The sequence below is a fragment of the Pararge aegeria genome, chromosome 14, assembly GCF_905163445.1.
Source record: "Pararge aegeria chromosome 14, ilParAegt1.1, whole genome shotgun sequence".
NCBI lineage: Eukaryota > Metazoa > Arthropoda > Insecta > Lepidoptera > Nymphalidae > Pararge > Pararge aegeria.
Window position 1 is genome coordinate 9,582,931 of NC_053193.1, and position 24,974 is coordinate 9,607,904.

Below are 24,974 nucleotides of genomic sequence, written 5' to 3' on the forward strand. Positions count from 1 at the left end.
TACATTCAGTTGGAGAAGCAGTCTCTTTCTTGCAAACACCAGATGTTGGCTGTCATCATCTACGCACGTCGTGACCTCATGTCAAGTAGTCTTAATCAACGTGGTGCTCGCTCTCTCGACCGACTAATAACCAATTATGCCAGTTAACTCTTGACCACAATTAAACGATTCCATATTCTAATTACCCGTTTCAAACGTCTCTACGTTTGAAATCTCCTACGCCTTTTAACATTGAAATACCTACATGGCAATTAATTGCCATTAATTTGTATTGCTGAACCTCATACACGGGTGTTTTTCCATAATACAAATCAATATTGTGCTCTAAAGATATCATCTTTGCATAATAAAAAGTAGCAAGAGCGCCAGTGATTTGGATATATAATTTATAGATATATACAAATTCATGCCTAATAATGTAAATTGATCATTGTTACCTAATAATTTAAATCAGAACCAATTACATTAATTCGTTAACTCTAAATAATGACATATGGTAAAAAATGTGTATAAATTTTCTTCTCCATACTTTATTGTTTGTGAGTCTCTGCAATTTTCTCACTCATGGGAAGGAGCTGCAGTTACTTGTAGCTACAACACTATGTTATACAGTTTATTATTTGAAACAGAGACTGTATTGAATAAAATTTATCTTAATCATAAACGCTCTTTACAGTCAAGAAACTTTGTTCGTAAAATCAGAAGTAGATCGTGCATTAAAACAAATGTTTGGTATTAAAAAACGCATAAGAGGTACATTAGGAACCAGCAGACTTTTTAAATAAGTCAGTTAAATTTTGAATTCTCAATTTCAAATCTACATTGTAACCCACGATCCGTAAGGATAATATCATTAACAAAGCCTGACATAGGTACTGTGCTCGAAACCTTTATCATTGCAAACCTTTTGCAACATTCACTAGCTCCGGGAACGCTTTTCCAAATACGGTCACACAGATGGAAACAAGACCACGTCAATAGAAAAGTAGCTGCATAATCATCGGCCACTACAGAGTTGAGGCCTGAGGAACTACAAACCAAACCAGTCTTGGTAGGTACATTACCGATAAACTGAGCCTTACAAATGCTTGTTTTACTTCCAGTCACGCGCAAGACACCGATGAAACGGCCGTGGAACCGACAAAGTGCGCGCGCGCAACCGACTTTCGAAATCACATTTTCTAACGTTGAAGTGTCATGACTGTGAAATATCGATACCTTTCGTAAATATCAATTTGTGTCGACGTTTAGTGAGATGTGATTTTCAAGTGTGCTTTAAAATTTTGTGGATTGCGTTTATAACTTCACGGTGAGAATTTTAATATTTTATATCTAATTTGTAAAGTATGCGTTACTTTACAAATTAGAAGTTAACGTTTTACTTAGATATATATTTGAAATGAAATTTCTTAGGCAGGTACCTATTTGTTTTTTTAATATATTTATGCGCGACTACGACCGCGTTTTTGATGCAGTAGTGAAACTGAACATATACAAGTATATAAACACACACACATAATAGTATGGATTAGTATTGATTGATCTTATGATTGAGTTATAACTTATTACATTTTAAGTACAATATTCTGTGGCATAATTTGTAATAATTACTAGTTACCAAGCAATAAAAAGATTCTACGATGGATTTAATATTTCTTCCAACTCACATTTTGTTTTTCAAAGTTTTTTCTAAGACTTTTACTAAACGTTTCGGATCTCTAATTTTTTTCTCGTAATAAATATAGACTATATTACTCAGACATGAGAAAGTAGAATTCTCATAGTGAAACAATTTTGTAATGAGTCCAGTAGTTTTTGAATTTATTTTATACTATCATACAAAAACCAAATCTTTCCTGTTTATAATATTATATGTTATATTCTGTAATTTTATGTCATAAATCTTATTCAATTATTTAATAGGAATGTTTTAAAAATATTTTATAATATTTAAGAAAAAATGTTTAAAAAATATCGTTATGTAGGTCTCACTTCTAGTTGGCTGATTTTCTTATATAACTATCTTTGGTATAGCTCATTCGAATTTGTATGCAATTAAGTAGATATACGAATACGTTCTTGTTCTACATTTCATGATGTAACATAGGAGCATTGCAAGGACACATGTGTTACTAAACAATACTTATATCTGATATGTCGTCATTTCATGGCCTCAGCGATTTCCTTGTTAGGTCAAAACAAAACATATAATAAATTTATTAAGAATACATTAGTCACGAATAATGAAGAATTTCAAAATAAAGAGTTACACGAAATCAACGTACGCGTATACAAAGTTACGAAAAAGTTTCGGGAGGCAGCCATTATTTCAAATTGTTCCTGCACATATAATAGATTCCATAAACCCCAACGCAGAGTTACAGAATGAATATATGCTTCGAAATCCTGTGCATCGTGAAGTGCAGGCCACTTTACCACAATCTGAACATGATACTAACACTAAGCAAATATTTATACACGAGCAAGGAATAAATCATACCGAAGGTGGTTGGCCTCGAGATGTTCATCTCTATAATGAAGATCACCTCAACCGTCATCGTCGTCGAGTACAACACGATGATAACTACGTGCATTCGATTTTAAAAATGAGACCTCATATTGATCACTGTATAGCACAAAACAACGCAATTGATATGTACGAAACGTATTTTGCTGATATGCAACTCCAAACACCAGTAGAGAAGTATCATATTCAAATTGCTAACACATTTCGGGATCCATTTTGTCGCCCTATATCATGCATTGTATGGACAAATGAAAAAAAGGCGAAATTAGTTGCATCATATTGCCACAAGAGGTATCCGGAATCGGAAAATTATCAGAAAAACGTTTGCTATGTCTGGGACGTAAATAAACAAACTTCCCCATTATTTGAATTTTTTCCGTCGCATGGATGTTGGCAAGTAGCATGCCTTCCATCGGAATCTGAATTATTGATTACTGGACTTGAAAATGGTACCGTTAGCGTATTTGACATTCGTGTAAGTTCTAACTCTGTAGGTAGCAGTTCCATCTACAACTCTCATTTTGCACCAGTTTCAGCCCTGCTTTACACCCATTCCCGAACTAACACCGAATTTTTTACTGGTTCTCCTGACGGGCAATGTCTTTGGTGGGATAAAAGAAATATTTCCAAGCCTATTGATCGGTTGAAAATGGCTGTTAAATTAGCAACAAATGAAGAACCAAGTTTTATAAATTCTGAAGGTGTCAGCAGTCTAGAATTTGATCGTGGCTTACCGACAAAATTTCTGTGCGGTACAGAGTCTGGGTTAATTATTAATGCTAATCGTATGGGTAGAAGCCATTCTGAGATTTTGACGTCATATTGGGAAGCACATACAGGACCAGTGAGAGCGGTTCAACGAAGCCCCTGTACTTTGAGAATGTTTATCTCTTGTGGAGATTGGAGAGTACGCATTTGGAGTGAAGAAGTTCGCACGGCACCTATTATTGTAACAAGTCCATATCGATATCAAGTGACTGATGTATGCTGGGCGCCTATGCGATATTCCAGTTACATGGCTGTTTCAGAAGATGGTGTATTTTATTATTGGGATCTTATAAGAAAATTCAATAAGCCAGTCACTAAACTCCATATATCCAGACATGGCCTAAATAAACTAAACCCTCATCCAGGAGGTCAATCGATTGCTGTTGGTGACTATAAGGGATCATTATTTTTGTTACATTTATCTGAAAATATGACTATTCCCGGTACAAATGATAAACAGCTAGTGCATCAAATTTACAATAGAGAAACTAAACGGGAGCATAATGTAGATACGCGTCTCAAAGAAATACGTCTGAAAGCGCGTGCAGACGTAGAAACACCAACTATACTCAATGAAGAAGATGAAATTAGCGATGTTGAGGATCTTGAAAAATTAACTGAACAATATCTTAACATTGTTAAAGAAGAGATGGGTCAAATGGGTGGAGTATTAGCGAACAATTTATCATATAGCAATTTATCGAACATTAATTAAACCAACTAAAATCCACGATAGACCATTGCCTTACTTTTATTAAACATGCAATTTTATTCTACGCATACATTTTTTTGTTTCAATAAAAAATATGAAATTAAGGTTATAAATTCTGTTTACTACATAGTTATGCATAATCGTAATTCATCGATCTTCATAATAGACTTTAAACATCTGTTAGCCCGCATGTGCTTGTTATAGTTGTCAGGATACATCCGGCGTATTGACAAAGGGTCACGATCGTCTTAAAAAGAAGATTACGTAGCGCCGTAAAGAGGTTAAAAATAATGTATAGGAACCACTTATAATTTTGACTATGGTCGGCAAATTTCTTTACCATAAACCCTACCAATATTATCAAAGCAAGATGGTTAAGCCGCAGGTAGTAAGTAAGTATGATTATTATATTATTAGTAGTTTATAATGAAGCAAGGTATGGCACGGTTTTATCTTTATCAAACGGGTCAATGTCGATCAGACTCCTTAAATTCCAGAGACAGATAAGTAACTAATTATAGGTACAGTAGATATCTTTAACCTTGACTTCGTCCGCGACATCTAGGTACAGTTCAAGGTATATCTCGGTATTCAATGGACCCTCTTTTGATCCAAGATCAATGCAATATTTATTGAGTCTTACACTATTATTTTGAAGCATAAAGTTTTATCTCAATCGACCGATTCTCTTTCGCGTAGGTAATTCGCGCATAAACAAAACATCACAAAAATTTTAAGTAGTTAACATACTAGAAAAATTAGTAAGAATGGACAAGTTATCTAGAAGAACAATGTTGAACTACTTACATGATATTTATAATTCGAATTATAGTTGAATTAATATTTTACCGCAATATTTCTAAATATTAGTGTAGACACAATACTTACAGTATTCAAAGTTCATATAGAAAGGGGCTACTAAAACGGCACCTGCAAAAAAATATCATTAATAAGCGATTTAGAGAATTAATTATAATTTTAAGTAGCGTATATCTCTATTTTCATAATAAATTAACCTAAATATCAAATAAAATAACCCTAGCTAACTGGTTTGAACTAACGATTGAGTGCTATTGATTTCACAATCAATATGTCCGGGGCCAGAAGCTAAACATGCTAAGATAAGCATGCATGGGAAAAGCTAAAGGCATTTTTATTCGGACCTCCCGAAGTCCACCCATTCAATTAAGTACCGATTGGATCATTCCTGCTTAGCTTACACGATCGAGTGTATTGCTTTGCCGTTTCTATTTCACCCTAATAGAACAATAAAAAGAATAACATAACCTATCTCTCAAGTATATCTCTGTATATATAACCTAATATAGACTAAGGAAGCAATGCGTGCTATTAGCTTCAAAACCTTAAAACACTGCATAACCTAAACAAACTTTGAAGCTGTGTTTATTTTATCTTCTGCAGTGAAAGCCCAAAACAATTTCCTATACACACAGCTACTTACATAGCGTTTCGTATTAAGCGCGCACGGAATTGCATCACAGAAATATTTTGTTTATGTTAGTCGGCGTTACTAGTTCGAGTACAAAAGTGCGTCACGGGCCGCGGCTAACTTTCACCGGAGGCTCTGAACTTGCGACGCGCACGTCTCTTGCTCACTCGTGACTCGAGAGGTGAACTCATTTTCTTCCGCTTTGAACCATTTAGCGTAACTTATGTACTAACCACGGGACATTAGAGTGCGAATTTTTGGAGTGAAAACTTCTTAATACATAGAAAAACATATACAACGACATGACATGCTTACTACGCGTAGTATAGAGGCGTTTGTTCGCATGTATACACTCAATCTATATACTCGACAGTATCAAATGCGTGTATTTTTGGATGGGTAAAATCACTGACGTAGTAAGAAATAAATCTTGTGATTTCGTATTACCGACATTTCGTCAAAGCAATAAATAAAGTTATGTTAACCTTTTGAAAAGTTAATGTCGTGTATACAGTCCATTGTTTTAATGGTGTATTTTGTTTAATTTTTACAAGAGTCTTTAACTACATATTCCCAATTGCGGGCTCAGACTCTATAAGCTTATTAGACTAATTAGAATAGCTTTTAACTTTACGTTTGATAAAAAAGTTTACCTTTATGAGATACCTCTACCAAGTACCAAATGTTATTCTGTTTTCATTATAAAATAGTTTTGATACAATTTCCCTCCAAAACCGTATACCTAGCTTTTATTTTAAAAATTAAGTATAATATAAAAAAATACTTAACGATGTTAGATTGTTTGTAGGTACATAATTAATTCTGCGCAATTAACGTGGCATGTTGCGTTCACTACTGGTTTGCAATGTAGGTTAATGTCTGACGGACAAACAAGGAGCTTTGGTTTTTCTATAATGTCTTATTTATATAATCTAAATTATCCTTAAATACAACCAGCAGTAAATCAATGGTACCACAACCGTTTATTGTGCAGTAAAATATGCTATGGCAAAAATATGAGTATTAAAGTAATTATAATGGCATTCTGGAAGCCGTGGTAGCCTAGTGGTTAGAACTTTGGCATCCCTTTCGAGGGGCCAGAGTTCAATCTTCTAGCTTTTAGGAGTTATGTATGTTTTTAATTTAAGCAATTATAATAGCACTTGCTTAAACGGTGTGTACTCGAAAAACACAGCAACGACAAACCGAGGGTTCCGTACCTTGGAAGGAAATTTTCATGAGCCAAAAAACAACACGAAGTGTCGCATATTCCAATCTAGACTCCGCCTCTCTCAGAGGGAATTATAGGCATATAGGTATACTCGTACATGTTTGCCATTGACATCCTTGAACGATTAAGTTTTTATTCCTGACCAGCGTTTAGACCGATCAGAAATTACCTTTTATAACAATAGTTAGGTTATTTAGATGCAGATATTTTAAGTTTTGTTGTAACTTCCAATTAAAAATATATTATTCGTCCATGAATACATGAATCAATCAATAGCCACCCGTGCGAAATCGGGGTAGATATGTCACTCCGTAAAATGATACAGCTTAAATACCGACTTATTTCAATAATAGGTCCTGTCTCAGTCAGCAGAACATACCTTATTTTATGCGAATAGATTGAATCATCGATTGTGTTAACTGTAATCGTGATCAAAAGCAAACCTGTTATGAACAATTACTTAAATACCATTACGAAAGAGCGTACCGATAGCGTATTTTAATAACATTTAAGTTAGGTTTATAGTCGTATTTTTATAACACGTTTGAATTCAGTTTGATTCCCAGGATAAAGTTAGTTCCAGTCCCAGTTAATGAGCACTCCGGACCAGCCCGGAGTTAGGAAACTTGCGTTGTCTATATTGTATATATTGATATTGTGGGGGCTGTGATTGTTAACATGCCAGCCCACGTTGGACCAGCGTGAAGGCTGAAGCGTTTTGGATTTAAATTCCTATAGCCTAATCCCATCTGTGAGACGCCAATGAAACATAAATCAGGCGCTCGATTTGATAGCAATCGTATTTATTTATCTACCTTTTCAATAAATTATTAATCTCTAACCCAAAATCTTCCGTGGCCCATGTACTTTAAGTTTTCTAAGTTAACAAACGTAGGGTAGGAGTTTCGGGTCAGTTAATCTGTCAAACTTATATGGAGTTGTTAAACCATGACATTAATAATTTAGGCGTCTAAATAAAATGGCAGTTCACTAACACCGATGCGATGATGTTTTACTTGAAAACATCAACTCAACCGATGATGATAATCTTAAAGTTAATGTAGATAGATATATTGTAAACAACTTATATGGACTAAATCATAAATGGATTAAGTGTCATAAATTAATCCAAAGATTAAAATTGTATCCCAGATCGATCAATTGCATCGATCTGAATTTGATTATTCGCTTGCAGGCATGACTTAGCTATTAATTTGGGTGTTAGTCTGCTGCGACCAAGCTCGGAAAACATTCTCAAACGTAGTATTTTTAAACCTTATAAAACACTCAAGTGTGGGAACATTGTTGGCATTATTATAAGGCGACATGACTCACCTCACGTATGAACATAAAATACAAAACAACTTAATGTTAACATTAACACAATATATAAACATTTAACTGTATCTGTCGACCTTCTTATTACAGTTAACTACTTAAACTTAGTTTAACACCTGTTTTTATAAATTCTGCGTTATTGTAGATTTTGTAAATGTATTGGCCAAATTCTGACGGATGCCAAATTCTCTCGATCCTCGATCGAATTTGGCATCCGTCAGTCTCAACTACTAAAAAAGCTTAGTTAAAGGAAAAATCGCTATGTTAATTGACTTGTAGTTTGCAGCCAATACATTTTCTAATATTTTTTATTCAGCCCAAGCGGTGAAGCCCATATACATGTGACAACACTTTATGATATCGGTAAGCGTTATGTGAGGGGTTTGCTGCTGATTTTGTTCTCTATCTCCAATCATATTCATCAGATCAACATGAAATTTAGCTGGATATCAGCTTATATAATTAAGATTATCAAGATTATCAAAATGAAGGTGCTCCGAGCATAGCTCTTTCCATCTCCCGCTAAGTAAATTCATCGTCTTTTACGTAATACGTTATTTGATCCAATGTAGAATCAGTGGCCGACATTTGAGAAACATAATGTTCATCACATTGTTGCTGACAATACTTCGTATCGCTATTCCCCCCTCCCCAATTTAGCAGACATTTGATACTTCCTGCTTTTAAAGGGCATACCCTACCATCCGCGACATTACACTAGTAGGCACAATACTACGTTAGTAATTCAGTCAACGGGAAATAAATACTTACCTTCGCATAATACGTAATATGAGAGGTAAGGATGTGGAACTCTTTACAACACTTTTTCTGGTAAAACTTACCATTACCGTTGCCGCATCGCACAAGGTCAACCGCATTTGTTCAGCACGTCTGATGCGACTATTGTTTCAAAACTGAAAAACTGGCTAAGTGCGAGTTGGACTTGTACATGATGGATTACGTACCATAGTGCAATATGAAACACTACATATAGTATTAACATTCACGAACAACAACGCCAAAAAAAACATTTTACCATACAATTTTTAAATGCGATTTTTTTTGTGGAATTCCACATGATTTGAAAATTTCAACTCAACCGATTACGATTCTCGAACATCTTTTACGATTTATGAGATACAGGCGGACGTACGGATATGGGAGTTTAGTGACTTAGAGTGCACCCAGCTAAATCTTAAGAAACGCCACAAACTCACGTCACGACACGTCCGATTCAATTGCTGTTAGTGCCGCTCTCGCACATCTTGCTGCCATTTCGGAAGTGAATCCTATCTACCTAAGCATCGGACAAGCTAAGCACAACGTGGATTTCTTCGGCCTAGCCGACGCGTCTGTTTTTAATAGCGGATATAAATCCAAAAATGCTTTGCGCACCCTGCGAACTTTGCAGATATTGCGATAATATGGCTTGTACTCCTCCAAGCATTTGTAGAGTTTATTGTAACTGAGCTCGTCCGGGGAGCTACTACCTACCGTCATGCGTATTCCTGCAGCCAAGCAGGGATTACTGGTGTTTTTACAGTGTTCTGAGGCTTAACATCTATGCCTTAGGTGGATGGACACAAAGTGGTACTTTGAAGGTGTTCCTTGCATTTTCTGGGAAGTGTTCCTCTATCCATATTTTAACATCAAGAGAAACATCAGCTTGGTCCGTCAATTATGACTATACAAAAACTTACAGTCATCCATATATTTCTAGTGTCAACAGAGTCGTGCTGGTGTCATTTGTGTTTTCAGCACTGAAAATTATGTTATGTGGAGCTTTTGCGGTTCTTGCAACTCTTGTCGGTCTTGCGATAGTGCGCTTACCTAACTTTAAACAATGCCGCATTGGACATTAAGTCAAATGTCACACCTTAAAGAGCATGTGGGTTATTAATGAAATCATAATGAATACTTTAATTGCCAGTATCGCAATCATTTATATTTTTTGCTTGCCGTTCAGTTTAGGTGGCTTCCTTTCGAATTTGTTCCATTTAAATATCATTAAAAATTCTTTATTATTTTCTTGATTATCATCAGCGTTATTATTATTATTATTAATTTCACAGGAGTTGTATATTATAACAATTTTAAAGTATATCGCCGAACCTGTTCAGAAAACACCTATCTATTGCAAAAATGCACGTCACCGATAGAAAATCTGAAACACAACAATTCCACCCAACCTTCTGTGATATCCCATCCAATCTTACCTGAAAATTTATAGTTATAACTAAGAAACTGCCCAGCACCTATGCTAGATAGGCAGACAACATTTTTGTCCCCCTTATTATACCTATTCAATACAGGGGACACAGATAGGGTATAAAATTGTATGGCCTACCCGCCAAAGGCCTTAGAAGTGGGTGCCAAATCTAACTCCCAGCCCGTCACAACGCATTTGAGCAACGTGAAAGATTCAAGATGTAAATTTTTGGTTAAGGCCGTAGATTACCACGCTGGCCCAGTTTCTAATTGGTGGACTCCACACACCTTTGAGAACATTACGGAGAACTCTCGGCATAGCTACAGGTTAGCTCACGATTTTTTTCTTTTTTCTCTTTTATCTTCAAAAGGGTAGTTATGAGTAATCACTTACAATATTTTATATATAACCGTAATTCGGTTACACATTGTATGTTTATAATATTTCCTACGCATAAATATCACATTATATTGACTAGTGGCTAGATTGCTTTCCATTATGGGTAGGTACTTTAGTTGATATTGCTTCACGCTGCCGTTGTTTTTTATCGCTAATATCTAGATTATACGGTTGTTAGTTGTTGCCTAGCAAGGAAGTTGTCACGGTACTAACGTGTCTCTAACCTACATACCCATGGATTGAACAAAGACCTTCCTGTACGTCTGTAATGTTTGCACTTGATACAAATTTCTACGAGTAACCTTCCATATCATCATCATCAACATATACCCATTAGTGGCCTACTACAGAGCGTGGGGCTCCTCCCACAATGAGAAGGGGTAAAGGCTCTAGTCCACCACGCCCAGTGCGGATTGGCGGACTTCACACACCTTTGAGAATATTATGTCGGACTGTCAGGCATATTTTCTTACGATGTTTTCCTTCACCGTTGAAGCAAGTGATATTTTAATTACTTAAAACACACGTAACCTAGAAAAGTTAGAGGTGCGTGCTGGGATTCGAACTAGGCCACTCGCACACAGTGAAGTCGAGCTCCTTCCCAATGCGCTATCACCGCTTTATAACAACAAATTATATGAAAATTAATAATTACTAATACTAGCTAGGTGACCAGTTAATATATAACTAAAGCGGAGTTTATTGGAACTGAATGACAACATTATTAACGACACCGCTGTTTCCTGCTTATTATAATACGAGGGTCACGTGAATCACACCTTTGACGACCTTCCTGGCGCAGTGGTGATCTTATATACCTTAGCGGGAGGTCGCGGGTTCGAACCTCGTCAGACGCGATATTGGATTTTATAATTTTTGATGGTCTGGTCTGGTAGTCCAGTCTATGGCTTGTTACCACCCTACCGATTATGGGCATGGCTTATACCTACTGTACCCCCATTTTTTTTTGTCGTGGTGGAAAAGCTTTATGGCTACCTCTGTACTTTTGGGCAGGACAGGGGTTATGTGGGACTCGTTTACCCGAACTAAAAACCACCACCGCATGTCCCTCTCGTTGGCTTTATTGGACGTCCGGCGAACCCGTTGTATACTTCGCAGACGTCTATTAACCACCCCAACTGATTGCCAGGGCTACTACGCTAAGGAGGAGGGTACTACAGGTTAACCCAGTACCATCTTACATTGCATCATCACTTGCCATGAGTGAGAATGCAGTCAAAGGCTGACTTGTAGTTCAATCTTATATAAGGTGCTGCGATCACCAACCCGTCTGAACAGCGTGTTTATGGGCAAACCCTCCTGATGGGAGAGGCCTTCAGACCAACAGTGGACTGTTATATAGACTATTAATGTTGATACAGATACTTGCGAACTCATAAACAGAGATAATATAATATTCGAATATATAATATTCATAATGTGATATTCAAAATCATAACAGTAACTGCCGTCCACGTAATGTTATGTTCACGTAACGCGAAACAATACAAAATATTCGAAGCCGTGAAAACAATTCGCGCCACTCTACTTGTCGAAAGTTAATGGCTGCATATAACGTAATATAATATAGTTGTGCTAATTATGGTGTTCTGACGCATTCTCATTATACTCTTGATAGTTTAACAATGGCATAACATGCTTTGTAAAATGTGTGGGTATGAAACTCCATGCCGCGAATGCCAATGTCAACTTATTTGCAAACCAGTTCTTACTGTTACGTTAACCAAAACGTTTTGACCCACATCACGTATTAATGCTTTACTATTAATTATTTAAATATATAAAATATTTCTAAAATAAAATATAGATCTATCCTATTAATATTTTAACAAACAAACAAACAATATAACAGGTACTTAGGGATCTACTAATAAGTATATTAATGCTAATAAATACTCTTTAAAAACATCTCTTTAATAAATAAAATTGAAGTGTCTGTTTATTTGAACAATAATACTAAAACAGACTTTAAAAAAAATCGTCTGTCTGTTTATACAAGCTTCTTTACGGTTGCACCGATATTTATGGTCACGCAAAGGTTACACATCTAGGTAGGTATATAAGTTTACATAAAATACAGTTCATGCACAAAATCTACTTTGCTAGAAGATTATATAATTTTAAAAACGTTATAGACTAAAATTTTATATGGAAATACAAAAAAAATACTAGATCTGATGCACTCGAGACTAACAAGTTACAAGGCAAGCTAAATGAAACCTCTTAATGGTTTTTTTTTCAAAGGGGTCGTATAAAAAATACTTATCAGAAATACTACGAGGATAAATCCGCGGGCAACCGCTAGTTATAAATAAATAATACTTGACCTTTATCCATACTTCATTCTGGCCTCCATATAATTTCCAAGAGGCATCCACAGATGGCTCAAAGCAACAACCCTCCAAACGATTCCAGATTTATAAATAGACATCGTGCATTTCATCGCCTTTACATGTGCTTTTAAAGGGGAGGACGTTCAGAAGTGCTTTGAAAAACACTTTCTACCACTATATGTACTACTTAAATAGTTATTTTATTGTTTACATTTCTATTTCTTAGCATTAGTAAAGCTATATCTAAATTTTTATATTTTCACTTGTAATCCTATACCTATTGACATTGCAAATTAGGTAAAGGTACTTGGACACATTTAAGGAAGATAAATTTGCAAAAAATATATTTCAATGCAGTTTTTAGCAAATATATAGAGTGATTCAAGAGGTAGGTTTGTGTGTCGTAAACATGCATGCTATATTTTTGTTCGCTTACATTGCAAAACCATAACCATACGACATAGACTACGAAATTATTAATCACACCAAACTGCCCGACAACGTTACCTACATTGCACCCGTTGAAGCCGCGATGGAAGCTGTAAATAAATAAATCCTTACTAATATTATAAATGAGAAAGTGTGTTTGTTTGTTTATTTGTCCTATCTCTACCCCCTAACTAAGTAACCCATCAACTTGATTTTTGGCAAAGTAACTAACTGTTACTTTTATAACAGGAAAACAAAAGGTTCCCACGGATTTTGTAAAAAACCGTAAGAAACGTGGACGAAGAACGCGAGAAACAGCGTGTTGTGTGAGTCTGTGCCTGTGTATGTCTGTGACAATGAAATTCGTAATGGATAGACGATTTTGATTTAGTTTTTTCTGTTTAAAGGGTGAATTAGTCGGGAGTGTTCTTAGCTATGGTAAAAATCGGCCAAGATGGCCGCCGCCGCAAAGTAGCCAATTACATTTTTTTCGCAACTCCCTCAAATGGATATTATAATAATAATAACAATTTTTGAATTAGGTAACTATGAACCATCTACACTATTATAAAACAGAATAATTAAAAACTAAACTAAATAAAAAAAAAGAAATACTATAAATGAAATTAAATAGGAAGTATTAAATCAAAGGACGCTGGTCAAATAATGCATATTATTGAAAGTCGAGGGTTTTTAAATTTTTAATTTATATATTATTCATTTTCCCTTCATGTCTCTTTCCAGTGACACAATGAGGCACGCGATGCGATGAGCCAGGTGCTGGTGGCGCTGGCGCTGCTGACGGTGGGCGCTCACGCTCAGCTGAGGCCGGCCGACGCGCCCCCCCACATCAACGACACACGTGAGTGAGTCCCTCTTTACCACTACCTCACAACAACCTCAACCTTAGTACAAGATTTGCGAGTATTGAAATACATGATCATCGAAGTGAAATGAATCTTAAAAACATTACATTAAAACTCAAATTTGCCTACAATTCTTTAACTCGGGCTTTTGGCAGTACGTTTTTAAGACATAAATTAGGATTACAGGTTTTTCGACTGTAAAACGACTTACAATAGGTCCATTTTACTCTGGTGACACAGAATTTTATATGCGAAAACGACTCCGCGATTGCGAGCGAGCAAATCTTATAGTGAGACACTTGGTGGAGATAAAAAAAGTCACAACACAAGCACTAGACGTAGTTTATTTATTTTATTTATAAACTATTATTAAGGTTTAACTTGTAGTTGAATAAAAAAATATAAAAAAGCCACCGTGGCCGAAGGTGGTCGTTGAAAACTTAATTTTTCATTTCATTATCTGTATAAGAATTTTAGATCCTATTAATTTGATTGCCTACTTCATATTCTGTTCTGAAAAAAACACAATGTAAAATAACACTTGAAATATACAAGTATAAAATATGCCTGCATAGGATGTACCCACTAAAATGATCGATGCGAAATGAAGCTTCATCTGCTATTCAGGGTACAAAAAGCCGAAGGGAACTTATTAGTTATTACTATTCCCTAGAGAATTCTTATACGAATACATCTTCACTTTGTAGCCAGAAATGTATTTTTACCTTGGGATGCTTAAAAATTGTAATATTTCCACTAGCTAGTCTGTCTGCTCTTAGGTCATTTAAATTATTCTTTCCGCCGCATTATAGTAAAGTGTTTCGTATATTTACCACACTAATCTGCGATCATGTATTATTTCTGAACTAAGTATTTATTTATCCCAGAGGCTACAGCTGATAGAAAAAGGATTCCCGACCGCTGAAAATGAAAGCAATTTTTTTAATTCTAAGTCGAATCCGGATCAGGCCACGTTGTGTAGGGTTCTGTAGTTACTCTTCACAATAATGTAATATCTTTAAACAGTGAGCTTAAAAATATTATACTGTCAGTAGCCAGTAGGTATCACAATAAATCAATCCCTTTAGAAGACGCATGTACGGATATTTACGTTTACGTTTACCTGTAAAGCCTACTTAGCTGTGACACTAGTCCTATTAACCTCCGTATAATATAAACTGTTGAACCCAAAAACAACCATTGCATTGCTAAAATAGTGGCTGCAAGTAGCCACTATTTTAGCAGGGGTCACGAAATTTCATCATCATCACCCATTACCGGCCCACTTCAGGGCACAGGTCTCCTCCCAGAGTGAGAAGGGTAAGGCCGTAGTCTACCACGCTGGCCAAGTGTGGATTGGTAGACGCCGCCCTTGAGAACATTATGGAGAACTTTTAGGCATGCAGGTTTCCTCAGGATGTTTTCCATCACCGTTTAAAGCAAGTGATATTTAAATTGCCTTAATTAAAAACGCAAATAACTCTGAAAAATTAGTGGTGCATGCCAGGGCTCGCACTCGGTCCCCACAAAAGGAAATGCAAAGCCTTACCCACTATGCTATCACCGATTTAAATTTAGTCTAACACAAAAAATTGCAATCACTTAGCATTTCGCAAAGATATCCCTATATAGCAAATGCTTTGCTCACACCCGCAATCATTTTATCGTCAAAGATTTTGTTTCACCATTTTTTCAGCGTGATTTATATGCATACGCAAGTCAAATAACAGCTAAAACTAGGATTCTCTTAGCGAAAACCGTAAATGAACGGACAGACAAACACACTGACACACGAACATGGCTTCCTTGTTGACTAAGGAACCCTGATACAACTGAACGGTTGTAATATCTTACATACCCAACATAGTGTACCTTTCTTATTACTCACTAATCAAAGTGTAAATAAAACTAAAAAGTGTGCTAAAATAAAAACCCAATGTTAACGTTCCCGTAAATACGGTAGAAAAAGGCATTTTCTACCAACAATCGCATACAAGCAAGTTCAAACATTGACACAGAGATACACAGTGTAATGTGAATAAAACACAGATGCTAGCAATCGGTCTGTACCGTTAATTTAACGCCACACTAATCATACTCGCTTTCCCTTTGGAAATCGTTGAAATGAATATTAGGTTGCATAATTTTAATGTAACGAATTACCTATCATGAAAGATACAAGTTATGCTTTTAGTAAGTTTCCGCAAGGTTATGTTACGTTTCCAATTAGAAAAAGTATAGATACCTAATTACGTATTTATTTATGATATATAGATCGTAAATTAAAGAAACCCGCGACTTTCGTGAACTGTGAATGGGAACACTATGTAAATAATTTTACTAGTCAAGCCCTTTAATTTATACCCATATTGAGAGAATTGTGAAAAAATATCCTATCCGCAATTTTGTGGTGGTGGCATATTTTTCACAATATATATAACCACAATATAAAGTTTCGTCTGCGCGAGAAATACACAAAGGCACACACCCTCTCACACAAAATTATGCACGCACGCACAGACATACAGACACGCACTCACGCACGCACCCACACCAAACATATCCCGTCATTTTTTCGTCGGGGGTCAAAAACTTACCAAGTCACTACAAACAGACAGACTGAAGGTTTAAAAAGTGCTTACAAATTAGGCTTACTTTATTGAAACCTAATGGCTAGAGCTAGACCATGAAATAAATGAATTTTGAAATTGACAAGTAGATCAGCCACTAAAGTAAGTTTGGTACGCAAAATATGACTTTGCTAAGGTACCTGAGATCCCAAACAACAAAAAACTGGTTGTTGCCCAAACAAAAAAAAAATATGTACCAAATATCGGCTCTTTAGATCGTATGTTTCGAAAGATTTGCTGATCAATTTATTGCCAAAGGGGCGAAGTTTTTGCCAAATTCCAAACTTTTGTTGGTTTAATTATCTTATAGAAGAATATATTATTCGTTCTTAATATTCTAGAGCAAAATAACCTTCAATCCTAGTTTTTTTTTTGTTCTTTGTATACCCATTTCCTTGATTGCTAAAGGCCAATAATTAAACAATAATTATTTTTTCTTTACTTCTCTAATTCGAATTGAATTGAATTTGAAAAGATGTAGAAGTAAATTATACAATACAATATATAATAATATAGATACCAATAGTGGGAGGAGACCTCTAATCGGTGTACGCGACATCGTACCTACCGGAACGCTGAATCGCTTAGTGGCACGTCCTTGTCGGTAACTAGGCACGGCCGATGCCTCCCACTAGGCCAGACTAAAGCAAAATTCAGAAATTATGAATTCCCAAATTTCCCCTGCCGGGAATCGAACCCGGGACAACCAAACTTATCACCACACCGCTCACCGCTCACCGCTGTGCCAAGGATGGAAGGTTGCCAGCAATGGACGTCCAGGTGGCAGACAGACATGCAAGGATTAAATTTAATGAGGGTTTAATTTTCTATTTTAACGTATAATAGCAAAAGTTAATAGTTATAAATAATAATATAAATGATAATATAAATGAATGTAGCACTTAATCATTCACACATAAATACCATGAAATGGAAATAAAATTAAATATAAATAAAAGTGGTGCTACAACAAGGTTCGTTACAATTTTCATTGAAATCACCTATTCATTAAAATAAAATGTAATGTACGGGATTATTTTCAACATTTCAACTAGTTTAATTAAAGGCTTGCCAATTATATCAGGATGCGGCCCCGAGTGCGTTCGCTGCGCCGCAGACGGGTGCGTCAAGTGCGCTCGTCTGCTCATCTGGCCAGGCGGGCTTTGTGCGCACGACTGCCCGGCAGGCACCCGCGAGTCCTGGGCACATGATGACCACCTCATGGGACGAGTTTGCTACCCAGCTCACACTTATAATGAAGTAAGTATAAAAACGTTTCTCATATAATTAATAGATAAAGATAGATTTATGCTAAGACCTCGCAGGTTCGAAATTATTTTTTTCGATGTGATACTTCTTTAGAATCAGTGTGATCTCAAATTCGATAGAACGAAAATGCGTCATGATGAAGAAAGAAACACATAAATATATTTTAGAGAATGCGACAGAATACACATCTTGTTTCCTATTTTAGTTCAGGTTCGAAATCATTTTTTTGAAGTAATACTTCTTTATAATCGGTGTGATTTCAAATTCGATAGAACGAAAATGCGCCATGATGAAGAAAGAAACACATAAATATATTTGAGAAAATGAGACAGAATACACATTTTGTTTCCTATTTTAGTTTCCATGGAAACCGAATAATATACAATATAATATTGAAAATATTACACAATGTTTACGCTTGATAATAAATAACAAACCTTACATACAGGATGTTTGGTGCATCGTGTGCCAAATCGAATCTGATGATTGGAGGGGTCTTTGGCTATCTCTTCAGCCCTCGTAAAAAAATCTTGCTCAAACGGTTTTTTTTATACTGATTTTAAATTGTTTTTTTAAAAATTGTAAAAATTCTACATTTAAATTTTAATAAAAAATAAAGTTGTTAAGTATTAATTAATTTTCTTTTTAATCTTTAATTTGTAACGTTTTACGCTTCTTTTGAAACTAGAATTACACGCCAGCAACATCTAGTTTTTGTTTTACAGCCCCGCAAAGTTTTTTTTACGTAAAAAAATAAGCTTGAACGTCAACTTTCGGTTTTAATAAAAAAAAAACTAAAAGTGATCATGTTCTTCCAATTTTTTTAAAACATCTCTGGACTGTCCCCTTTCTAATGGTGTGCAATATGCCATGAAAAGTAATTAGTAACATCACTAATTTTCAAATTTTCTAAACTTGGTCGCAATTTTCTAATATTCAACAGGTGAAAGAAAAACAAGGGTTTGCGTAAATAACACTCACAATTCACAAGGCAGATGACATTTTCTGTCTCTTTCATAAAGTTATACGCCCGTTGTTCGTTTAAACAGGCAAAAATAGTTTTTTCACTCTAGTGAAGCGAAATCTATCTTCTATTCCTTTCTTGCATAGTGCAAACCTGTTTGAACCAATCGCGAACGGGCCCCGCGTCGCGTCGACACGGCGGCCATCTTATTTTTTAGTCGAGACATCACTGCCTCTGCTGCCTAACGTGTGTGCTAGCTTACTGTACTCCACGATTCTTTTATTTAGTTTTCGTTAAGTTTTGTTGTTTTTTGTTACGTTTTATTTACTTTTGGTGTTATTGTTAAACTTTGTTGACTTTTTTGTTGTTGCAATGACGACATACTCTAACGAGGAATATGCGGACATCATAATGGTTTATGGTGCAGCCCGTGGTGTCGCTCGTGCAGCGCAACGACTTTACCAGGAACGCTTTCCTGGTCGACGATTACCTGGCCGCAGAGTCTTCCAAGACACATACCGACGTTTACGCGAGACTGGGAGTGTCAATTTTCATGAACCAAGGGGACATGTTGTGCGACATAATGTTGAAGTGGACGAGAGAATACTGGCACTTTTTGAGGAAGACGACACAAGAAGCATTAGATATGTGGCGGCACAACTTGATATTTCAATATGGAAAGTGTGGAAAGTCCTTCGACAAAACGAAAAATATCCATTCCACGAGACTCCGGTTCAAGGTACGTAATTTAAAACCTTTGTTTGACGTTGCCTTTGTTTAGCAGGTATCCATAATCTTCTAGTGCAATTAATTACTGCTCAAGGGGAATTAAAAAGATTTTTGGTTGTTGCAGGTCTTGAGGGTGGCGACTTTGACAGACGAATGCACTTTTGTCGGTTTTTGTTACACACAGATGTGGATAATCCTGATTTTTTAAAAAGAATACTGTGGACTGACGAATCCAAATTTACCAGAGAAGGGATTCTTAACTTGCACAATTTACACCATTGGGCACCGAAACGGCAAAACCCACATGCCAAAAGACAGCAATCTTTTCAAAGACGGTTTAGTGTGAACGTTTGGGCAGGAGTGATTGGGAATCAGGTAATTGGACCGCACTACCTGCCTGATAACTTAAATGGCGATAATTATTTAGAGTTCCTGCAAAATGATCTGCCGGAATTATTGGCCGAGGTGCCCGTGTTTAATGAAGATGTGCCCATAGTATTTCAAAATGACGGCTGTCCCGCGCATTGGCGTTTAACTGTGAGGGAATACCTCGATAATGTGTTCCCCAATTCGTGGATTGGGCGCGATGGGCCTATTGCATGGCCTCCACGTTCCCCAGACTTAACTCCGTTAGATTTTTATGTCTGGGGACGTGCCAAAGAGCTAGTATACGCCACAGAAGTCCCAACGAGGGAGGTACTAATACAACGCATAGAAGCGGCCTTCGGTACAATTAAGAACGAAATACGGCTTCGGACTACAACTGTAACAATACGTCAAAGATGTCGGGCCTGCATTCGAAACAGGGGTGAACAATTTGAGCAGAATTTGTAAAAATTATGAAATAAATGTTTCAAATGCAATGTATTATTTTTATTTCAAGTAAAACCTACGAAATTTAAAAATTTTACCTGCTTGTGAGTTTTATTTACGCAAAAACTTGTTTTTCTTTCATCTGTTGAATATTAGAAAATTGTGACTAAGTTTAGAAAATTTGAAAATTAGTGATGTTACTAATTACTTTTCATGGCATATTGCACACCATTAGAAAGGGGACAGTCCAGAGATGTTTTAAAAAAATTGGAAGAACATGATCACTTTTAGTTTTTTTTTTATTAAAACCGAAAGTTGACGTTCAAGCTTATTTTTTTACGTAAAAAAAACTTTGCGGGGCTGTAAAACAAAAACTAGATGTTGCTGGCGTGTAATTCTAGTTTCAAAAGAAGCGTAAAACGTTACAAATTAAAGATTAAAAAGAAAATTAATTAATACTTAACAACTTTATTTTTTATTAAAATTTAAATGTAGAATTTTTACAATTTTTAAAAAAACAATTTAAAATCAGTATAAAAAAAACCGTTTGAGCAAGATTTTTTTACGAGGGCTGAAGAGATAGCCAAAGACCCCTCCAATCATCAGATTCGATTTGGCACACGATGCACCAAACATCCGGTATATCCTAATACTTAATTCTGATAATGTACATCCATCTCAATCTCTCGTAGACTACTTTTCGGAAGTTTCACTTCTGCCTCGTGTAAATAAATAAAGTAAATATACTACACATCGCCATCTGGCACCAAAGAAAGCGTAGCTTGTGTTATGGGTACTAAGATGACTGATGAATATTTTGATGAACAAAAGATATACATAAATACTAATGATATACAGATAAACGCCCAGACATTAAAAACATTCATGTTCATCACACAAATATTTCCCAGTTGTGGGAATCGAACCCACGTCCTTGGACTCAGAAAGCAAGGTCGCTGCCCACTGTGCCAATCGGTCGGCAAAATGAAAACGGTGAATGAATTGCACAGGATTGTTTTTTATGTGTATTATTTTCGCGTGCAATAAAGTATTTCCTCTTCTTCTCGTGAATCACATCGAAAATCGAAAACACGAGTTTAAACCCTTATTATAGGCAAACGTAAACGCTGATGAGAACATATTACACATATGTAGCATGCTGTGTTTCACACTTGGGGACAGTTCATACAACTTTTAAAATATGGTCTTTCCTTTCTTCTATCAATACTATATTCTGAACTATGAATATAAACCAAAAATGTAGGGAGTATCCAGTTCTTTTTTGTTGTTTCCTTTCAAAAATATTTAGCTCCAGTTTTTTGGTCTTAATTGCTTAGCTTTGATCACAATAATAAACACTTTCAACGTTAGTACTAGACACTCTGAAAAAGTCCACAAAGAGCTTACGCTTTTGAAAAAAAGTAATAGGACGTGGTAAATAGTGTGTCATTAGACTCAGCATTCCGTATAAAGTATTAGACAAGCTCTACCATAATCTCAGAGAAGAAGGATTACGACATCACTCGTTCATTCAGTACAAGCAGCGAGATAATTTGAAATGCAGATGCCGCTAGGGAATAAAAACTACATATAAAACAGACGTGTAAGACGAAAAATAGGTCACAAAATAGCAAACAAATGCGTCTTGGTGTTTTCATGGAATAAAAATGATGCAATATCCAATTACTTACCTACTTCGGTATTGAGAAATCATGATGGAAAATTTCGTTGCTTGGTTCTTATATAGTTTAATCAGAGACACAGAAGGACAAATCATGAAATAGGCGTTTTGTGTAAGAGTTTTTTCCGAAGCGAATTGAGTACAATAACTATATTGTAATGCTGATTGGTATACGAAATATAATTGTACAACAACTCCAGTAGCATCCTTTGCATCCTTAGCAACAGTGTGTGGATTGCTGTAGAATGACTTCGACAACGACGATGCTTTCTTATTGGCTCATAGTGCTGATACCGTTTCACTATTGGCTAAAATACATGATTTAAGCGAGCCCTCTGCATGCTAGTTCCCTGGCAGAGATTGAATTTTAGCGATAAGGCACAATTTATGCAAGTCGTATTAATCTGGGTTCCTATGTTATTTTTTAAATGTTTTTAGTGCTTCTGGGAGACAAATAAAGTATAGGTTTCTTCTTTATTAATTTCTGCTATCTAATAATAACACTTTGGATAACCGCAATGTGACAATTACATGTTTGCAATCAACCCGGCTAATCGAATTACTAACCGAATTATTACCAGCGAGATGTTCAATTTAGTACTGACCGAACTATTCCCGAATTACTCTTGTCATATAATATGATGACAAACATAAGCAAATTAATATTAAAGCATTTACAGAAATACTATGCAAAAAGGATGGACGCCGCCACAAAACAGCGGAATACATATTTTTTCACAACTCCTAAAATATGGGTATATCAAATGAAAGGGAATAAATGAAATTAGTATAGACTAGTGGAATACTATACACTATGAGAAATCTCAAATCCAAGATGGCCGCCACCACAAAGTGGCGAATCACATTAAATTAAATTTATTTTCAAGTAGAATAATTTATGGTACATTATATTTCAATGCGGTGGTTTTTAAATTTTTAAATTTATATATTTTTTTTAAATGACCTCTGGTACATTGTAGAAATTTTTCTCACGGCGTTTTGTCAAAACCTCCTACGTTGTTACGCACATTACCTACTTCCATATTTTTTATGAAGAACGTGAGAATTTTATGAACATATTGTATCGAATATCAAGTACCTACATTCATTTGTCTCTAGGAAATATGTATTACAAGATTTAATACATGCCAATTTTTTTAGTTCGGGACTAATATTATAAATTATAAAATGTTGGTATGTTACCTTTTCATGCCTAAACCACAGAATAAAGTTTGATAAAGATTATCAATGCTAGATTTCATCATGAGGAAAACACTTTTTAGCCTAGGAAAACAGACATAATGCTGATGATGATGGTGACAAGAGCTGGCCCTTGGGATGTTGTAAGCGTTATGATTATGATCTTATAAGTCCTTAGCAGGTCGCTGGTTTGGCTGGAGGCATTTGAATATTTAAAATTTTAGAATTTTCTCGGGTTCGGTATGATGGGCAGCTTCACCCGTGGTAAGCTACAATGACTACCTCTAAGCAATTAAGCGTTTCGGTATGATGCGCGTGGAAACCGATCAGAAGTTTTTTTTAGGTTTAATAATATAGTTAAGTTAGTGTAATAATAAGTCGATGTTATAATTTTTGAAGTTTAATATAACTGCCATTCCCCTAACAGGATCTAGACTTCTGCCTAGAAGTCTGCCTCTGCCTCTAACTTTTCTGAGTTATGTGCGTTTTTATTAATTAAAAATATCACTTGCTTCAACGGTGTAGGAAAACATCGTTAGGAAACTGTAGTGGCCTGGTAATGTGTTGATATGTTGATGATGTTGATAATGACGATACTTTCTTGTGTTCCAGGTGTTAGTCGGCGGAGCTTGTGGCGTTATAATATGCATAGCATTGGTGGCTGCCATAGCCGCATATGCCCGGTGCCGTAGCAGTGCGCGGGCGCAGTCCCAGCCCCTCCCGCAACCGCACGAAGATGACGACGCGCAGCTCCGCGAGTTCCACAAACAGCTGGACTGTTTGAGGGTAAGTTACCTATAAAAATTCAGAAAATGCATTTATTTCATATAGTTTATATCCACTTTTGAAACGACATGTCAGTCTGTTTGGATTGATTACACGGGTTCGAAAAGCAGATTCTACCGTGAAGAGCAGACAAGAAACTCATGAGATTGCTCTTTTTAAACATCATTGTACAGTCTAACAGTTTTTAGAGCGGGTCGGCCTGATTCCAAGCAGCCTTGTCTTCAAGAAATTAACCAATCGTGTAGTCGGTTACCACGATTAAATGTGTTTTAATACATTGTTTAAACTTAAGTAAAGTTGATATCCTTTCACTGTAACCGCACCTACTACTTAGTGATGATGCAGTTGTGCTATGAGTATTGTCTCCTGCTTCTGCGCTAGCTGTTCTGGGTCTGTATCTGTACATAGTTATACAATTGTTTCATGTTTCAGGTTACATTTTTTTTACTTTCCGGTTGCATTGTCAAAATTTTACACGACGTGCAATGTATAATTTTCACTAAACATACCCACTGAGCGCTACGCTCGCTGCCGTAGGGCGTAGGCAAGCCTCGCCGCTAAAGCGTGACTGAGCCCTAACGTAGCGTAAAAACAATGACTCAGATTGGCAAAAGCATTA

At 36.0% G+C, this 24,974-nt stretch overlaps 2 protein-coding genes across 2 annotated transcripts in view; both read left to right on the forward strand.

Annotated features, from left to right (window-relative positions):
• Positions 1 to 758: 758 nt before the first annotated feature.
• The window catches only part of LOC120629198, a 29,945-nt gene continuing 5,729 nt past the window's right edge, over positions 759 to 24,974 (forward strand). The window contains exons 1-4 of the mRNA XM_039898048.1: positions 759 to 1,309; positions 14,162 to 14,279; positions 17,998 to 18,173; positions 24,182 to 24,355. Of these exons, the coding sequence (XP_039753982.1) occupies positions 14,186 to 14,279; positions 17,998 to 18,173; positions 24,182 to 24,355 (444 nt within the window). The 5' untranslated portion in view covers positions 759 to 1,309; positions 14,162 to 14,185. The remainder of the gene's footprint in view (positions 1,310 to 14,161; positions 14,280 to 17,997; positions 18,174 to 24,181; positions 24,356 to 24,974) is intronic.
• On the forward strand, positions 2,244 to 4,063 carry LOC120629197 (dynein intermediate chain 3, ciliary-like). Its single transcript, XM_039898047.1, has one exon. The coding sequence runs from the start codon at positions 2,244 to 2,246 to the stop codon at positions 4,008 to 4,010; it is 1,767 nt and encodes a 588-aa protein (XP_039753981.1). The 3' UTR covers positions 4,011 to 4,063.

Bases quoted from the DNA above. Each gene is read 5' to 3' on its own strand.
- LOC120629197 (XM_039898047.1), top strand. From the start codon at position 2,244: ATGAAGAATTTCAAAATAAAGAGTTACACGAAATCAACGTACGCGTAT.